Here is a 17,284-nt window from a genome sequence, read left to right on the forward strand (position 1 = left end):
TTATCCTTTTTTATAATTCCCTTTCTTATTTTTTTATTTTAATTTCCTCTCCTTTCCTTTGGGCTGTTTGCACACTTAAACTGGTCTAACCCCAGGAACCAGAGGCGCAGTACTCCTCTCCCAGCACCAGAGGGCGCCAGCAGACAGCCAAGGTTCAGTATGAGAATGCAGAGCTGTATGAGAACATGCCCTCACCAAAGCTGGTCTCCCGCTATCCTCCCAAGGCTTCCTCTGCTCCCGTTTCCTCCTCCTCCTCCTCCACTGCTGGTCACTACAGAGCTCCTGTTTCTAAAATTTCCTCTAAGTTGCTCCTGTCTGACTGTAAACCTAAAGAGGCGTCTCAGGTGACTAACACTCCTAACCTTCACCGTTTCTCTTCTCCACTCCTGTCTGCAAAGAACTCTGCTGCACTTTGGCTTTTCTTTTTATTGAGCACAGTGTGTTTTAGTGTCTGCTTCAGGAATGGCCTTATGTTTCACTCACAGTACTGTGCAAAAGTCTTAAACTGACGGTGTGTAGACTGATGGTGCTGAGGCTGTGAAAGCCAGTGATCATGTTTACGCCAGTTTGTGTGCCTGTCTGTTAGCAAAGTATCTCAGAAACCACTGGACAATTTTTAATGACACTTGCAGAAAGTTGTCACTGGAGGTCCATCAGGTGCCAACTCAATTTAGGATGGCTGCCATAGCCAACTGACATTAGAAAAAGCAAAAAATGACTATAACCAATTTTACAGGTGTGCTAAAACTTGGTGTGGTGGTAGCTGAGAGTTGATCACAACAGATGCTGAAGTTTAGCTGTTGGAGTCACCCATCTGTCTTTTTTTTATTTAAATCTATTTTAATCTATTTTAATCTTATGAACTGCTGGATGGATTTTAATGAAACTTTCAGAAAGTAATCACTGGACATTCCTCTACAAGCGCTAATCCAGTTGCCACAGCCAGTGGATATTAGCCAACACAAACATTAGTTAATTTTTTAGTCAATTTTAACAGACATTGAGCTAACGTTTGATGAGGCAGTAATGAGAGTAAACACATATTCTCAGAATGACCTCTCACAGCATTGCATGACATTGCACATAGTTATTTTCAAGGTTTGACCAAAACGTCTACAATTCTGTCATTTGTCAACTTAAGATGGTTTTAGTTTCAAACTCTGGCATGAAAGGCGGTGGGCGATATGCATTTCTTCCTTCAAGGAATGCTAGGCTTTTAATTATAGCTGCATATAGTATATCTCTGGTTGTTCCCTTTTCTCTTTTTTTTCCTTCCTTCTCCTTTTGTACGTCTGTGGGTGTAATTGATATTTTTACTGCCTGGCTCTCGGTGCCACGCTGCCTCAGCGACCGTATAAACCACACGGCGCTGCATGAAGCCCCGCCTCCAGACCACCTCGCTTTGATGTGTGTGCTGCGTGTGGCGTGGCCAACAAGTGTTAACATCGAGTCCAAGACCACAAAACACAGCTCCAATACGCGGAGGAGAGTTTCCTCCAAAAAGGGGTCTAACAGATTGGATTTGGGAAAAGTTCAGTGAATGTTTTTTTATTACTTTTTAAATTGTACATTATCAACACATGAATGCTGTTTTTTAAAATAAATGTATATGACAAACAACCAGACACATCAAAATGAATAGAAATTTGAGTAGTTTAGTTTAACAGTTTGCCAAAAGAAAACTGCAGCCTGAAGCTACAGTATGTGGAATTTATGTTTAGTATTTTTGCATTATAACTGTTATATATTGATTTGTGTTATTATTGACAAAAATCCTTTGATGCTAGAGTTTAAACTAAACTCATCTTATGTTGAGAAACTATGAACTTTAAGGCAATTTCTTAAAACTTTGAAAAATACCATTATGTGCAATCTTACCTTCAGAGTGTGTGAAGTGAATGACAGTGTGTGTTCTCTGCACTCTGGGGGATTTGAGAGAAAACCTTATGTCCTAAAGCAGTTAGGGACACACTGGGTGAAAGAGGACAACAATGCCTACATTTTGATCTATAAACTGTATAAGAAGTGTTAAGTGAAGTGAAGTGAGATTTATTTATATAGCACTTTTCAGCAACAAGGCGATCCAAAGTGCTTTACAACAGAAACAAACAGAATCCAATACAGCAGGTACATAATGAAACACATCAATCATGTATAATCTAAATGATTCATGTATAATCTAAATAAAATATAGGATAATCTAAATAAAATCACGAAACCTGACATATCTAAGCATGAGCTGAGACGGTCAAAATAGTAGCTAAAATAATCTAAATAAAATCATGATAAAGTTAAAGCTCAACTAAACAACAATTAGGAATCTAACAATCTAACAATATCTAAAATATGCGCTAAGATAAACTAAACTATGTGTACAGGAAGGCCGTTCAAGCACTTTGTACCGCCTTGTTGCTGAAAAGGGCTTTATAAATCAATTGACTTGACTTAAAGTTTGTGGGACTAAAAAAAACAAAAAGTTTGAAAAGTTCAGCTCAAACATTAATGTGTGACATCATCACCCTCTCACATTCTGTGGTAAAATCTCCCAAAATCATAAAACGTAAACTGTGATTGAGTAAAACAGTTTAGTCCTATAAAGTCTAACTTTATGTTGTGGTGTTTGTGGAAATCTTTTGTAATCTTTTGCAAATTTCATCTGCTACCAGCAGTCACACAAGTCCTGGTCGAGCCACACATGTGGATTTTTTATTTGTTTTTTGATGAATACATTTTCAGCTGAAATAATAATTTATCAGGCTCAGTAAATTCAACATTCTAAAACCTTAAACATTACAATATAATCCAAAGGCCCAAACCAGCAGAACACAACTACACAAAAATGTGTAACAACAACAGTAAATAAAAAGAAAAAACAGCAACATCCAAAATAGTCCAAGAGAAAAACAAATAATCTGACCCAACAGTTTAAAGGGAATCAGTTAAAGAGGGTTGCCACAACTTTCCCACTAAATTTTTTTTCTTTTTTTTTCTGTTTTAGAGAAAAAAACACACATTAAGTCATAGCACATTATTCCCAATCAAGCCTCATGTCTTTATGTTTTATTTATATGGGTTTCTTTTTTTTTATTTCAAAGCTGTGGGAAGAGTTGCACAAATCAAATATCATGATGTAAGACCCAAATTTAACGAGCAAATAGAAATAATGATGTTTCACTGCTGAGGTATTGACACTTTTAATAATTAATCATAAATATTTAGTACTTGTGCAATACATATTGCTCTTATTGTGTAACAGAAAAGACATTGCTTAGCCAGTGAAGCCATGAAGATTTAGCTGTTCCTTCAGCTCCGGGGTGGTTTTAGCTGGTGTTATGGCTCATTTATATTTAGATGTTTTATGTTCACTGCAGGGGGTGCAGGTTTGCAGCAGCGACGTTCCAAATAAAAAGCTTTAATCACTGTACCCCAGTGGCAGCTGGTGTTTGATGTTATGAACAGGAAAAAGCTGGGTGGGTGTGAGGCTTACTGAGATAGAACTGGATTTAAGTCGAACTTATAAAAAAAACAATTCGATACATTTCTTGAAGGATACACCAGCTGGTTTTCATGACAGAGTTTTAAATTCATATCCTAGTACTCTAAAAACTGATGGAGTTATAGCCTTTTTGGTCTACTCTTGAAAATAACATTTAGTGCGATTGCATACAGCATTTCACAAAATGTTATTCCTCTTAGTATTTGTTGGGGATGACTGTCACCACGACACATTTTAGCTCAGTATTACTGGTGTGCTAACTTCAATTAGCTGTGGTGGCCATCTTGGATCAGGTTGACTCTAAAAGTTAGTCACTAATAGATATACAGTACATCCACTTTTGAAAGTTTCATTAAAATCTGTCCACTGGTTCATGAGATATTTTGCTAACAGATAGATAAACATACATGCTCAGACACAGACAATTACATTCTCAGTGGTGAGTGATGATAACGCAATAACAGAATGCAAATAACTATATTTAATGCTGCTCGGATAATATTTGACAGAACATCACTGCAAAAATGATTAGACCATTCCTCTAACTGCTCTGCGATATTGTGACCGTTGTTCAAGCGATCCCCCTCCTCTTTGTTCTTTTGCACATAGCTGAAAGGGAAGAAGGGAGCGACAAGCAATGGATTCGGTCTGAAACAGAAGATGGAGCCAAAGAATCAGCCCAAGAAGAATGGAGTCAGCGGGATGAATGGGGCCGCGTCTGTGAAACGCAACAACTCCAGTAAGTGCTGGTTTCTCGGGAGCACATTTCTGCTGTGGAAAGAGAAAAGAAAGTGTCATTTATGTGTTGAAATAAAATGAACAGTGTAACATTTAACAGTTGTCCTGCTTTCTGCTGTCAGGTTTTTGTTTTTTATTGGAGCAGCAGACAGCGAGTCTGGCTTCTCACCACTGCTGACTGCTTCTAACGAAAAACTCTACAGTCATTTGGAAAATGCAGGATATCTAAATTGCAGTTGGTTTAAGTAAAGGGGGGCAGTAAATGGACCGAAAGCCCAAAACGTATCGCACCCTCAAGCTGATGCATTTGGAAAAGATTTGAGTCTCGTGCCAACAACCGTGAGACAGTAGCAGCTGGAAGAACATGAGGTTGTGTTGATGTTTGTGGTTCAGATAAATGTTTTTCTCCCTAATATGTGAACCAAGAGGGTCATAACTGCTCACGGAGCTCGTCTTTTCTTCAAATGTCTGAACAAATTTCTCAGATTTCCAGTATTCAGTCTGAAAAAGCCAGCAGCGGTTTCACTGAGCGACTCTTTCTGAACTGAGGTTCTCATTTGCGCTCACATTCAGACAGCCGTTGGATGGTTACCACAAGGCTGTTTTCCAGGAATGGAGGGGTTGGTCCGGCTCATTAATGACTGTTCAAGGCTGCGGCTCACAGTTCACTGGGTTTCTGGGCAGTTCAAGCCTCGCTGGCTTTTAAAATGCTTTCAGCTTCTTGTATTTAGAGGTTGATTTTTGTTTTTTATTATGCCAAATCTGTGTAATGCAGATGCAGAGCAGTGTAAGTATGGCAAGAACCGTGTGGAGGCTGATGCCAAGCGACTGCAAGCCAAAGAGGACGAGCTGATGAAGAAGAAGCAGGAGATCAGGAACCATCTGACCCAGCTGAAGAAGGAGAGGAGGGACCTGCGCACTGCCGTGGAGGCTGCTGCTGGTGAGAGATCAGAAAAACTGAAGGACCAGGAAGAAACCTTTTTGTTTTTTTCCTTTTTCTTCACTCAGGATCTTGTCAGATTGAGTTGATTGAGGTAATCTTTGTGTTTGCACCCATCAGGCAAACGTTCACATGTGTCGCTATCGGAGCGCCTGAAGAAGGTGGAGGACGAGTGCAGACAGAGGGAGGAGGAGCGGGTGAACCTGGAGCTGGAGCTGACCGAGGTGAAGGAGAGTCTGAAGAAAGCCCTGAATGGAGGGGTGACTCTGGGCCTCACCATCGAACCCAAACCTGGTTCCTTCGGCCTTCAGGTCAGAAGTCCTGCTGCACTCTTCCACACCAGTTGGAACGCTGTTAATGTTGTCACCAGGCTGATTGGATTTGTTTCATTCTGATGCGCTGGTTTGTAGTCGCCGGCCATGCTGCGGCGAACTCAGGAGTCTTCCCCATTCTCCAGCTGCGACACCAGTGATGCGGAGTCCTGCTCCCTGCCGGTCAACAGCGCTTCGCTGCTCCGCCGGCAGCAGAGCGGCCAGAAACCCTCACCAGTTCGGGGCCACGTCCTCAAGAAGGCCAAGGTCAGAGTTCACACTGAAGGTCAAGGCTACTGCTGGTCTTAGCTCCAGTCGGAAACCTCTGGCTATGTTCAGTTCAGAACCTGAATAGAAGGACGTGGTAACAGAAATGGCCTTCTTTGAGCGTTCCAGCAGTTCGGTTTTAGTGTTCCTCTAAAAGCTGACACATGAAACATTTAGTTCTGTCCAAGCCCTTTGTTAAATACTGAGTGCCTTTTCAACACCACATCATTGCAGGTCTATCATAAGTAAATAACCCAAAATCAACATGGCACTGTAGGGATGTCCCAGACAGTTTTGTTTTTTTTTTCTTTGGTCCCCAACAGCCATTTAAGATTAAATGTTAGCCAGTCCTGAGTCTCAGTCTGATTCTTGCATTTGATAGCAGCACATGCTTGTGGATTACAGAGCATAAGTACATTAAAGTTAAAAGCAAATGTTGTCTTATTGACTGGGTCGACCCATCCAGAACCACCCATAGCCTTGTCACCTTGGCAGATGTAAAACCATGGAGAGTAGGTCAAAACCAAAGGTTGGTAGAGAAGTGTGGTCAGCTATTCCATACCGATCAGTAAAAATGTCCTTGATCTGTACTCCAGTCTAATACTTACAGTTTCTTCAGGACATCCCTACACCTCTTTAAATACAAATCCATTCAAACTATGTGGTAAGTCATAAACTAAACCATCTCTGTTTGTGTGTTTCAGGAATGGGAGCAGAAGACCGGCACATGAACCACTTCAACCCTCACATCGCTCTTCCTTTCACTCCCTTTTTCTGCTGAAGAAACTGTGTATATATTTATTTAAGTGTGTTCATACAGCAAGAGTGTGCTGAAGAAGACACCAGCTAAAAACAAGAGGCCAGCTTTTATATCTCGTTAGTGCTACATCACAGCCCTGTTAAACCTTGATGCTATAGTGAGCATGATTAGTCGTTTCTTCTTAAGCCACCTCACTTATTTTTTTTGATTTCCTTCAAATTCTTCGCAGCAGTTTAAAGAGTCAGAACCAAGTATTTATTTGTAAATTTTATAGGAAATACTGACTTCCCTTTTTATTTATGCTGATATATTTAAAATACTTTTAGAGCGTGTGGCTCTCGATGGAAACGTTTTTCTACGACAGTACTGGTGATCATTCACAGAACCGCATCCTTCAGGATCGCAGTAATGAAAACACACACTGCCTGAGCAATACAGTCGCCTTAAAGGCTGTTCAAAGAAGCAGAATTACTTTAAATTGTCATAAAACCGAAAGGGAAAAAATGACCACGCACAATCCTCTAATGTGAATTGTTCCAGGACATCAGTTCAGTTGTGAGACAGTCAACTTAACAGGGTGCTTGTTGACCTTTGACCTAAAACAGTTACCAAAGATACAAACACAGAAGAAATGTAAGCAAAAACCGGACTGGTTTACAGGAAGAGTTTGGCTTTAGCGTTTTATATTTAATGAATTTGAAGATGAATCTCATTTTTAAGATAATTTTAAAATGGATCCATTTTAGCAATATTTATACTACGGGATGTTTTATTTCACAGTTTTTGACTTTTTCACTTTTCTACCTAGTTGTCACCAACAGAGGAGTTGAAACATGGTTGGGGAAAACACGTGTAAATGTTCTGGATGTTTTACAGATATTTTCTGGTGAGACTGGGTTACACTAAGGAGTCAGTTTGTCATCTCACATTAGGAGTGAAGGTTCTTCACTCAGGGACAAAACCATGATTGTATTTTTATTACAAATAAAGAAAACAAAGTTTTTTCACTTTTTTTTCTCATTACCTAAGTATATAAAAATACATTTTGCCTGAAAACATCAAAATTATCCACTAGACAGCAATGGGTTGGAAACATAAGGTCATCTCCTTTGGTGAATTTGTAGTCATATGTGAAGATGTTTTCATAAAGCATTGTGGAACCATAGGACTTGCAAAGTTTAGTTCAGTGGTGTTGATGTGCAGCATCCATTTTTTTATTTCCTTCTTTTGCCCGTTGTTGGGTCGTGGAGATAATGGGTCCAGGAGAGAATCTAGCACCTTTTGGGAGATCTCTACGTGTTTCCAGGCTAGTGAGATATATAATTCCTCCAGTGAGTTCTGATAAGTTCAGAAAAAAACTCCAAAAAGAGGTGTCCAGGAGGCATTTTAGACTTTTTTTCAACGCAGAGAAACAACAGCTCTGCTCCAAACTCTCCCACCCCCCCCGGAATCTGTGCGGAATCTGGTTCTTTAAGCTATGATTCATATCTATCGACAATAGGTGGGGGTTGAAATGTAGATGGAGTAGTAAATCGAGAGATTCGCCTCTTTCGTTCAGATCCTTTTTCACCACAACGAGCTGGAGCAACGTCCTCGTTATTGTGGACAAAGTCCTGATCTGTCTTCTCCTGCTCCGTCCTACCATCACTTGTGAACAAGACTCTCAGGCACCTAATTCCCCCGCTTGAGGCAAACACTCACCCCTGACACAAAGGGGGCGTTCCATGTTTTTCTGGTTGACAGCCATGGCCTCAACCTTAGAAGAGTCATCCCAGCTGCTTCACCGCCCCAGTTCATCCTGAAGGTCATGGTTTGATGATTCTAACAGAACCGCTTCATCAGCTGAAAGCAAAGACTAGACTAAAACCTCTGTGAAACTGTACCCTGAGATCCTGTTCATGAACACCACAAACAAGATCTGAGAGAACAGGCAGTCCTGGCAGAGTCCGATCTACACTGGGAACGAGCTCCACTCCATAGCAGGAATGTAGACGCAACTCTTGTTTTGGTTGTTTAGGGACCTAATAGCTCTTCAAAACAACCCCAGCAGAATGCCTCGGGGAACACTTTCAAAAGCCCTCCCTGATTCCAAAGAACACATGGGGAATGGACAGTCAAACGCGCATTACCCCCTTCGCAACTCAGCAAAAGTGAAGATCTAGTCCACTGTTCCACGACCAGGATGAAAGCAGTAAGATGCAGGCTACCAGTCTCATCATATCTGGGAGGCTGACCTAACATATATACACACGATAATTCTGTTACACCTAACGAGGACATATCAGAAGTCCTATAATTTTTTTTTGCAACAGCTGGCAGCCCCAGACATCTGAAGTTGCAAAATCAGTGTTTAAACTTATGTTAAGCTAATCACATGCTCCACTCTTAGCTGCAGGAACTATTTCAAAATCCATTTCTACTGGAGTAATTATGCTTCTTTAAATAGTCTTTTACTGTATTGATGGATGCGAGTAGTTGGGCTGCAGCAGAGCTCGGCTTTCTGTGTGTGTGTATGTATGTGTGTGTGGAAAGTCCCGCAGGTCAGCCTTGGGCGTGGCAGCCTTCAGATTTGGCTCTCGTAGTTGGAAAACTCAGAAACCTCAGCTGATGTGGCTAAGGTTCGTTCCCCGTAAGTCCAGTCCAGCTTCTGTGATTATACCACTGGTCTAATGTGGCCCTGTGATCGTCTGTGTGTGTGTGTGTGTGTGTGTGTGTGTATACTCTAATGTCTCCAAGGCACATTCCAAACCCTTCAACAGTACACTGAGTCAAATGGACACTTGCTGTAAGACTGTGATTATGATTTTCAAACTGCAACACACTCTTACCCAGCAGATTCTCATGGTGCTGTTTGGATTCTGACTTTATGCTCCACTGCCTTTTGCTTTGCTGTCATGTAGATACTGAATACAAGGTGCTTCACTGACACTTGAAACATGTCACATTAGCATGCACGTGTGCTACGTGTAAATATTTCTGTCCTCTTCCTGCTCAGGCTGGTGTCTCACAATGCTGCAGCTTGGTGACCACGTTAGCATGGAAACAAGATGTTATAGCTGCTTTCATCGGCAAATGTTTGGTGGGAACAGAGCAGGTTCAATGGGAGTCGGCGTGACCCCGCAGGGTATTGTGAGAGGAAGAGAAGTAGGGGTAGGGGTTGGGAATGAGGGAGTACAAATTCATCCATGATTGTGTGTTTTTGCACCTTATACTTTTTTTTTTTTTTTTCCTGTTGTATATCTCAGACAGTCTCCACCTCGGGGACGGACATGCCTGTAAATAAGTGAATAAACATTCTGACCATCAGTGGGGACTTTGTGTTTTATTTTTTTGAAATGTGATAAGTCTTCAAGAGATTAGAAGCATTTTACTGGTAATCTGGCCTTATTGTATAATTTATTCATTTTGAAAACGTACACAATTACTTAGCTTCTGTTTTATCTCAGTTTTACATTTTAATTTTCAGTCTTAAGGTTAAATCAATGCAGGTAAAAGCTTACATTTTTGATTTAAGGTAGTAAACTAGTAAGAGCAGCTGTAGTAACTATAGATGAATAAACCATGTGTGCCTGCTTGTGCTGTCTTTGACAGATTTGAACTTGTGTCTCTGTCTTTTCTTCAGGAGAGTATTAATCATTTGAAGCCATCAGGTTCTCCTAATGATCCTGTCCCTCCTCGACTTTCTAAAGGACCATTTACACTCGAACTGTCAACATTAGTCTGCCCTCTGGAGTGGTCCCTGATCACTTTAGACATGCAGTGGTGCAACCTTTGAAAAACTTGGACTGGATCCTCAATGCCCAAAGCCTATTTCTGAACGTTCTTTCATCTCCAAAGCCTTCGAGAAGATAGTGCACAGTCAGTTAATTGGCTCATTTTGACAGTCTGGGCAGCATAAAATTGTATTTATGTTTATGAGGTTGAGTGATTGACAGATATTAGACCACATGTGGCCTAGTCATGCCTAGTCTTTCATCAGACCATTATGGTTTGTTGACTTTCTGCTTGGTTGAAATTGATGTGAAGTCATCTAAATCCATTTTTCCTGCTTTGTGCGCACTCCGACACAGGAGACACTAATTCTGGTGGGGATAGTTACCTCAACACATGTACTGTACTTTTGTAGAATCTTGCAAAAGAAACTTTAGCATCCTAATGTTTTTTTTTTTTTCTTGCCTTCAATGTACCTCTGAGGGGCTCAGTAAGAGTACACAGAATCATTTACAATATAAAACTAACATTTGGTCAGCTGTTCTCTTCAAAATAGTCTTACAGAGAAACAATACTCAAACTAACCCAACATTCTGTTCACCTTAATAGAAAAGCATTTATTTTATAAAAGCTATGGACAGAAAATAGTTATGATTGAACTCCAAAAGCACAAATGTTTAGTCCTGAGTTAGTTTGCTCTTAATTAATAATTTAAAACGGATGCCGTTTCCCCTAAATGTTGACAGGTGACATCTATAAATTTGTTGTAATCAAAATAATGAATGTTTTTTTTGTTGCTTAAAAATGAGTTGTCTGAGCTCTAATCATTGAGACCTACAGGCATAAAAAACTAACAAAAGGTCTAAAGTTGTACTAATTATAAGAAAATAAGCTGATAACTACATCTATCTTAGCATTAAGTAATGATACATATATTAACATATATATGTTTATATATATATATATATATATATGTGTGTGTGTGTGTGTATATATACACATCTATTAACCTGGATTTATTTGTGTGGGTCTTTTTGACCAGGAACATTAGACTAGTTAACAATAAATAAAGACAAAAATAGGTTTATCTGACTTCCTGTTTACCAAAGACCACAACATTAGATCATATTTTGTTACTTCTCTCTCTATATAGAGAGGTCTGAGAGTGTGTTTCCCGACCACAGCTGTGTGGACAACTCATGAAATAGAAATGTGCCTCTGTCTTGTACCACTCTGCTGTGGCTTTAGTGCTGTGAAGCTGCTGGCCAGTAGAGGGCAGCAGTCCACCTCTGTAACACACAAACCATGCTGGTTTAGAACATTGGTGTCTGATCCTGGTCCTGGAGGGCCACTATCCTGCATGTTTTAGTTGTTTCCCTGCACTTCAGCAGGTCTTCATGTTCCGCAGAAGCCTGTTAATCACTCAGACATTCAAACCGGGTGTGTCAGAGCAGAGAAACATCTAAAACCTGCAGGATAGAGGCCCTCCAGGACCAGGACTGGATACCTCTGCTTAAGAAGGTTTGATTGACTAAGAGACTTTGTGGAAGTGATCCCATCACACTTAAATGTGGCTGTGATACCAGATAGCTCAGTTTACAAGGACATGTTATTTTGGATGAGCACAGCACAGAGCCAAGAAGAGAATTTGAACATTTCAAAGATGGAAGCTTGTTCCACAGAGAGAGGACATCTCAGAGGGAGGTGTCAACACGCACTGTGGTCGACTGATAAAAAGCTTTTCTCTGATTTTTGTTTGAATCCTTCAAAGTACAGCGGCACTTTATGTCAACATACAAACCCTTCTCATCTTTGTGTTGTTTATCTGAAAACTTTGATGGGGGTTTTGGCAAGGCCTGCCTAGTCAAATACCTTACTTTTTTCTCCCTTTCTCTCTTGTCACTTAAAAAATACAAAATAAATAAAGAAAAAAGTTTTAGGCCACCAATTAAATATCCTTACTCAATAATTTAAATAGTCTTTTTGGATTCCATCCTATTTTTCCTCAGACACAAATCAAACTGCAATCTCTAAAACTCAGATCTTTTTTCTCAATTTGGTCATTTGACATTCGGCTGCACCACTTGGAAACACATCAGTCTCATTATGACTCAACAAATAAGAACAAACCTCCTTGCTGCTGAGTTCCCGCTCTGGTTGAGCACACTCATGTTGACCGCAGCCCCCAGTGGTATTGTCAGATTTTACCCTTCCTTAGTCCTGACAGGATGTGTACATGATCACATCTGTGATGCAGTTTGTCTTTTTCCTGTCGCTTTACATACAAACCACTGATCTGTCACCTCATATTCTCATGTGCATGTTAATGTTTGTACTAGCAAGCTGAAAAACCAACACACAAGTCAGACTTCTGCCCTCACAGAAAAAAAATACCAGTTTGTTGGAGGAGCTTCTGAGAGGGTTGGTGGGGGCCTGATTTTTCTGGACTCTTCTTTGTGTGATTTTCTTCTCACTAAGTGTGCCTTTATGGTATTATTTTATGTACTTAGTTAAATTTAAAAAACAAAATTTAATTAAACCGTAAACGATAAAAGACCTCTAACATAATGAGGTTACTGTTGCCAGTGTGCAACATTGCAGAAGTAAACAGGAAACTTATCTGTTACAACTGACCTGGATTTTCTTTAAAAACATTTTATAAACCACAACTCAGCTCCAACCTCATCTTTATTTTTAGAGCACGTCTCGAGCACTTTGCTTTATAAAACAAATGTTAAACTCAAAAGGACAGGTGAGGAAAAAACTAATTGAAAAAGAATTACTTATTGTAAAAGCAATATGTGAGCTGCAATTAAGTGTTGATAAATGGGCAATCAAGACAAAATAGAAAAAAGCTTAAATTAAAAAGGGCAGATAAGAGCAGATTAAAACAAGCAGTGCCAAACTTTGAGATGTTTTGACTGCAAACTGAAAGCTCTACCTGATTCTTGTTTTGCCAGGGACTTTATGTCATGTTTTCTAATTCTGTTTCTTGGAGCACAGTTGACATGAAGGAAAAAGTAGTAATAGTAAAGTCTACAGCTAAAATGTGAGCTCGTGTGATAAAGATGACAGAGTTCCCAATAAGGCTGTTCTCACTAACATCATTTACTGTTTTTGCTGTAAGAAAGAAAGTCTAAAACTGACAGAAAAGTGACTCATTAAGACTAAGTTTTGATTGCGGTCAGTTTGAAAGCAGAACACTGTTGTTCAGTTTGAGTAAATTTTAGATTTCACTTAAACACAGTAATGATCTGACATAAATTTTCAGTGACACACTTTAAAAAACGTGTTGGTATTTTAGCTACATTTGCATGTGTGATGATCAGATAGAAAAGTAAGAAACACCACAATGTCTCAAAGTTTATTTTTAGGCTGCTGCTGAAACTTTCCAGCAAAAGCCTCAGCACAGGTCCTCGCTACTCTACACTGTACTGTTTGCTACAATAAGCGGCTACACTTTGATTCGTCATATTCCTGTCTTTTTTGCCATCAAAACAATTTGATTTCTGTAAAAATCAACTACATGGGCCCTCGATCTGGTGGTCGTCCCTAAAGTGAAACTGCAGCCTACTGGACCTTGTGTAGCGTCATCACTCCATATTCAGTAGTGCAAATTTTGTTTAATGTAGGCCTTCCTCAGCAAAGGCTCTCAGTCTTTTAAAAAAAGGCATTTTAAAATGATTAATCTGCTTTGAAAATAGTGAAGATGTCAACTGTGATTTATTTATCTTATTACTATCAAGATTTAAAGGCCTCCTAGAACCAAAACATGGTGTCGCATGCCCTTTAATGGAAGCATGAAGGAAGAGACCAGAAGAGGTTCGAGTCCAGAACCCTGTGGAACATCATAACTATACAAACTAGAATTTAAATAAAGTCAATAGTGTAAAATGCAGCAATAAAATCAAATAGGGCACTATATTTTTAAAATACAACAACATAGTTGTGTTTAAGTTGAATTCGACCAATTCTAAGGTGTTTACACAAACTGGTATTTTGCAAAGAGATTATTTTTATTTTACTAACTTTTTCAATAATATTATGAATAATTAGAAGGTTGGAGACAAATCTGCAATTGTCTGAACCACCAGTCCCTCATTTTTGTTTTGTTGTGACAAATGGTTGTCGAAACTGCAAAGGCAGCATTTTAGTTGAAGGTGGGCAACGTGATTGTGGTTTGGAGAATTAGGGAGGTATTTGTGCTAACAACTACTCAGATATCAGCACATTCAAGAGTAAATCTTTTGCCACCTTAAACAAATTTCTAGACTGTTTGAACAAGCCAAATGATATTTACATCTGGTCAAATTTGCATGAAACATTTGTTTTCATTGTCTCTACTGTCTCAGTACTCTCTAAGCATTTGAACTGTTACACTCAACTCTGTGCAAATCCAGTCTGTGTATTGTGTTGCTGATCTGCCATGACTCACAATCCTGTCAGTTAAATCCAAAAACAGACAGCAAAATAGAAAAAAAAAAACTAAAAAATAACTTGTTTGGTTGTAAACATACAAAGAAGCAAACTAACAAAACAACAATATGAGCATGAATATACAGAAAAGGAAGTCAGAGAAAAGAAGAAATTGAAACACTCTGCATGATGCAATCAAAGAAATTAAAATAGTTTGAGAATTTTACAATGTAGATGAGAAAGTCTTAGTGTATGATTTTCAAAAGATTTGCATTTTTTTATATTTAATGTGACTAAATATAATAAAATATTTGAAATACTTATGGCTCCAACAAAATTCATCTGCTGCCCAAAGCACTTGTGCTCAAAGTGTTACCAACCAATTCTTAAGATTTAAGAAAATAGTAATTTAACCAGCTAATGATGCATTTTGTTACTAATGTGGAAAGGTTATTAATAACTTAATAGTTTTGCATATGACCTTAAGTTTGCCAGTTCAGTCTTTTGATTTAAAGTTTTATGTCAAACAATGAGCTCAGCAGTAATTTAGTACAGGACTTCTTAACTAAGTGGGGTTCAGATGTGGTCTAGAAGTCAAGAACAAAACACACGAGTGTAAAAGTAGAAAAGCTCAGGATGTGGTGAAGCCTTCAGCTCTGAGTGACACAGAATTTACCTTGAAGCGATAACACAGCTGAAGTCACAGCAGGGATGCCCTCACTGTGCCCAGACCACAGGAAATGCTGCTTTGATTACTGTAAGCGCTTCTCATTGTTATCACTCACTGCTGAAAGGCAGGTGGTGATAACTGCCTGTGTGTGTGTGTGTGTGTGTGTGTGTGTGTGTGTGTGTGTGTGTGTGTGTGTGTTTGCATGCATGTGTTAGCAACTTGGATCTTTTGTTGGCTTTTTTTACTATGATAAATCAGTCATGGTCAACATTAATTTGCCTTCTTTACTAAAAAATGTTTCAAAACACACCTCTTCAATGGCAATGTGAAATTAAATTTCAACAAAATAATGCCAAAAAAAGGTTTTGTAAAATTGTGACTGCATAAATATTCACCTTAATCTCAATGTCTTCGCGGGCACCCGCTCTCATATCTCTGTCTATGTTGCTTGCTCCCTCCCTCCTTTTTTATTTTACACTGACAGTTTTATTTGGCCTTTTATCAAAATGTATTTAGCTCTTAGCTGGCCTTGGTACTCTTAGTTAGCCTTACAATACCTTTAGTTTAGTTCTGTTTATATCATGTCTGATCTTTACACTTACACTTTTAGTTGGCCTTTTATTAAAATTGTTGCTGGAAAGTGCTATATAAATAAATTTGATTTGACTTGTGTAAGTACTCAGAAAGTATCTCTTAAGTACCCTGTACATACACTGTAAATACTGCTGTAAGTACTGGGTCAGTACCCCGTAGGCACTCACTTACTAACCCTGTAAGTAATCTGTAAGTACCCAGTAAGTACCCTGTGAATATCATGTAATAACCCTGTAAGTACCCCATAGGTTTTTGGTAAACACCACTATAGGTACCCAATAAATATGCTCTAACCATTGTACAAGTACCAAAAAAGTTTCCTGTAAGTACCATTCAGGTACTTTGTGAGTACCCCCAAAAGAAGTAATTAAGTACCATGTGGGTACCCTCTAAATATTTTGTAAGTACTAAGTAAGTAACACTACAAGTACTGAGTATACACCCCTGTAGGTACTTAGTAAATCCCTATTAGTACCCAATAAGTACCCTTTTTTCTGTATGTACCCTAATAGTACTTTTTAAGTACCCTTATATGTCCCCAATAAGAACTCTGTAAGTACTTAGTAAATACTCTGTAAGTAGCCCTGTAAGTACTAAGGAAGTGCCTTTTCAATACCTTGTAGGTACTCTGTCAGTACTAAATAAGTACCCTTGTAAACACTAAAAGTATTTTATAATTAGGCAATGTGAACCCTTGTACATACTCTGTAAATACGCTGAAAGTATTCTGTAAGTACCCTGTGGGTACCCCCAAAAGTACTTATGAATGTACCCTGTTTGTACCACTGTAAATACACTGTACCTTTTTTTGTACCTGCCAATAACTCACTGTATCCCAAAAGTACTCACTAATTATGCATATTCACTACTCAGTACTTTTAACTACTCTGAAAGTACAGTAAGTACCTTGTAAGTACATACCTAATTATACTGTATGTACCCTACCAACTAACCATAATCACAGTGTTTATTAATGATGAAGCTAAGAATAAAAGTTGTTTTGATCAGTGTTAGAGAGTGGTTCCCGAACCGTGAACTAAGCATGAGTCCCCTAAAGCCAAAATGTAGAGATCATGAGTTGAAAACCACGACTAAGCATTTCTCAATAATGAGCCAGAACATAAGCTGTTATGTTGTTCACCATTAGCTAATGGTTAACTAACCATGAACCAAGCATGAATCCAAAAAGTGTGGGTGATAAGTAGAAAACCAGAAAATAAGCATTTTCCAATGAATAAAAGGTGTTGTCTTGTTTGTGATAAGGTTGTATTTAGTTTATCTTTGTCAACACATGATTTTTGAGCTCCTTCTCTGGAAATACTACCACCTAGGCACTGAAACACTCATTCTAGTATTCTTAATATATATATATATATATATA

At 38.9% G+C, this 17,284-nt stretch overlaps 1 protein-coding gene across 4 annotated transcripts in view; it reads left to right on the forward strand.

The window, feature by feature from the left end:
- The window catches only part of afap1 (actin filament associated protein 1), a 63,223-nt gene extending 55,706 nt beyond the window's left edge, over positions 1-7,517 (forward strand). For 2 of the 4 annotated variants that reach the window (XM_017430341.3, XM_025009130.2), the window contains exons 13-18: positions 96-344; positions 4,106-4,235; positions 5,010-5,174; positions 5,295-5,485; positions 5,585-5,752; positions 6,457-7,517. In XM_017430341.3, coding sequence (XP_017285830.1) covers positions 96-344; positions 4,106-4,235; positions 5,010-5,174; positions 5,295-5,485; positions 5,585-5,752; positions 6,457-6,483 — 930 coding nt within the window. In that variant the 3' untranslated portion in view covers positions 6,484-7,517. The remainder of the gene's footprint in view (positions 1-95; positions 345-4,105; positions 4,236-5,009; positions 5,175-5,294; positions 5,486-5,584; positions 5,753-6,456) is intronic. The other 2 variants (XM_037976530.1, XM_037976531.1) reach the window with 2 other exon arrangements.
- Positions 7,518-17,284: the final 9,767 nt, after the last annotated feature.

The sequence above is a fragment of the Kryptolebias marmoratus genome, linkage group LG7, assembly GCF_001649575.2.
Source record: "Kryptolebias marmoratus isolate JLee-2015 linkage group LG7, ASM164957v2, whole genome shotgun sequence".
NCBI lineage: Eukaryota > Metazoa > Chordata > Actinopteri > Cyprinodontiformes > Rivulidae > Kryptolebias > Kryptolebias marmoratus.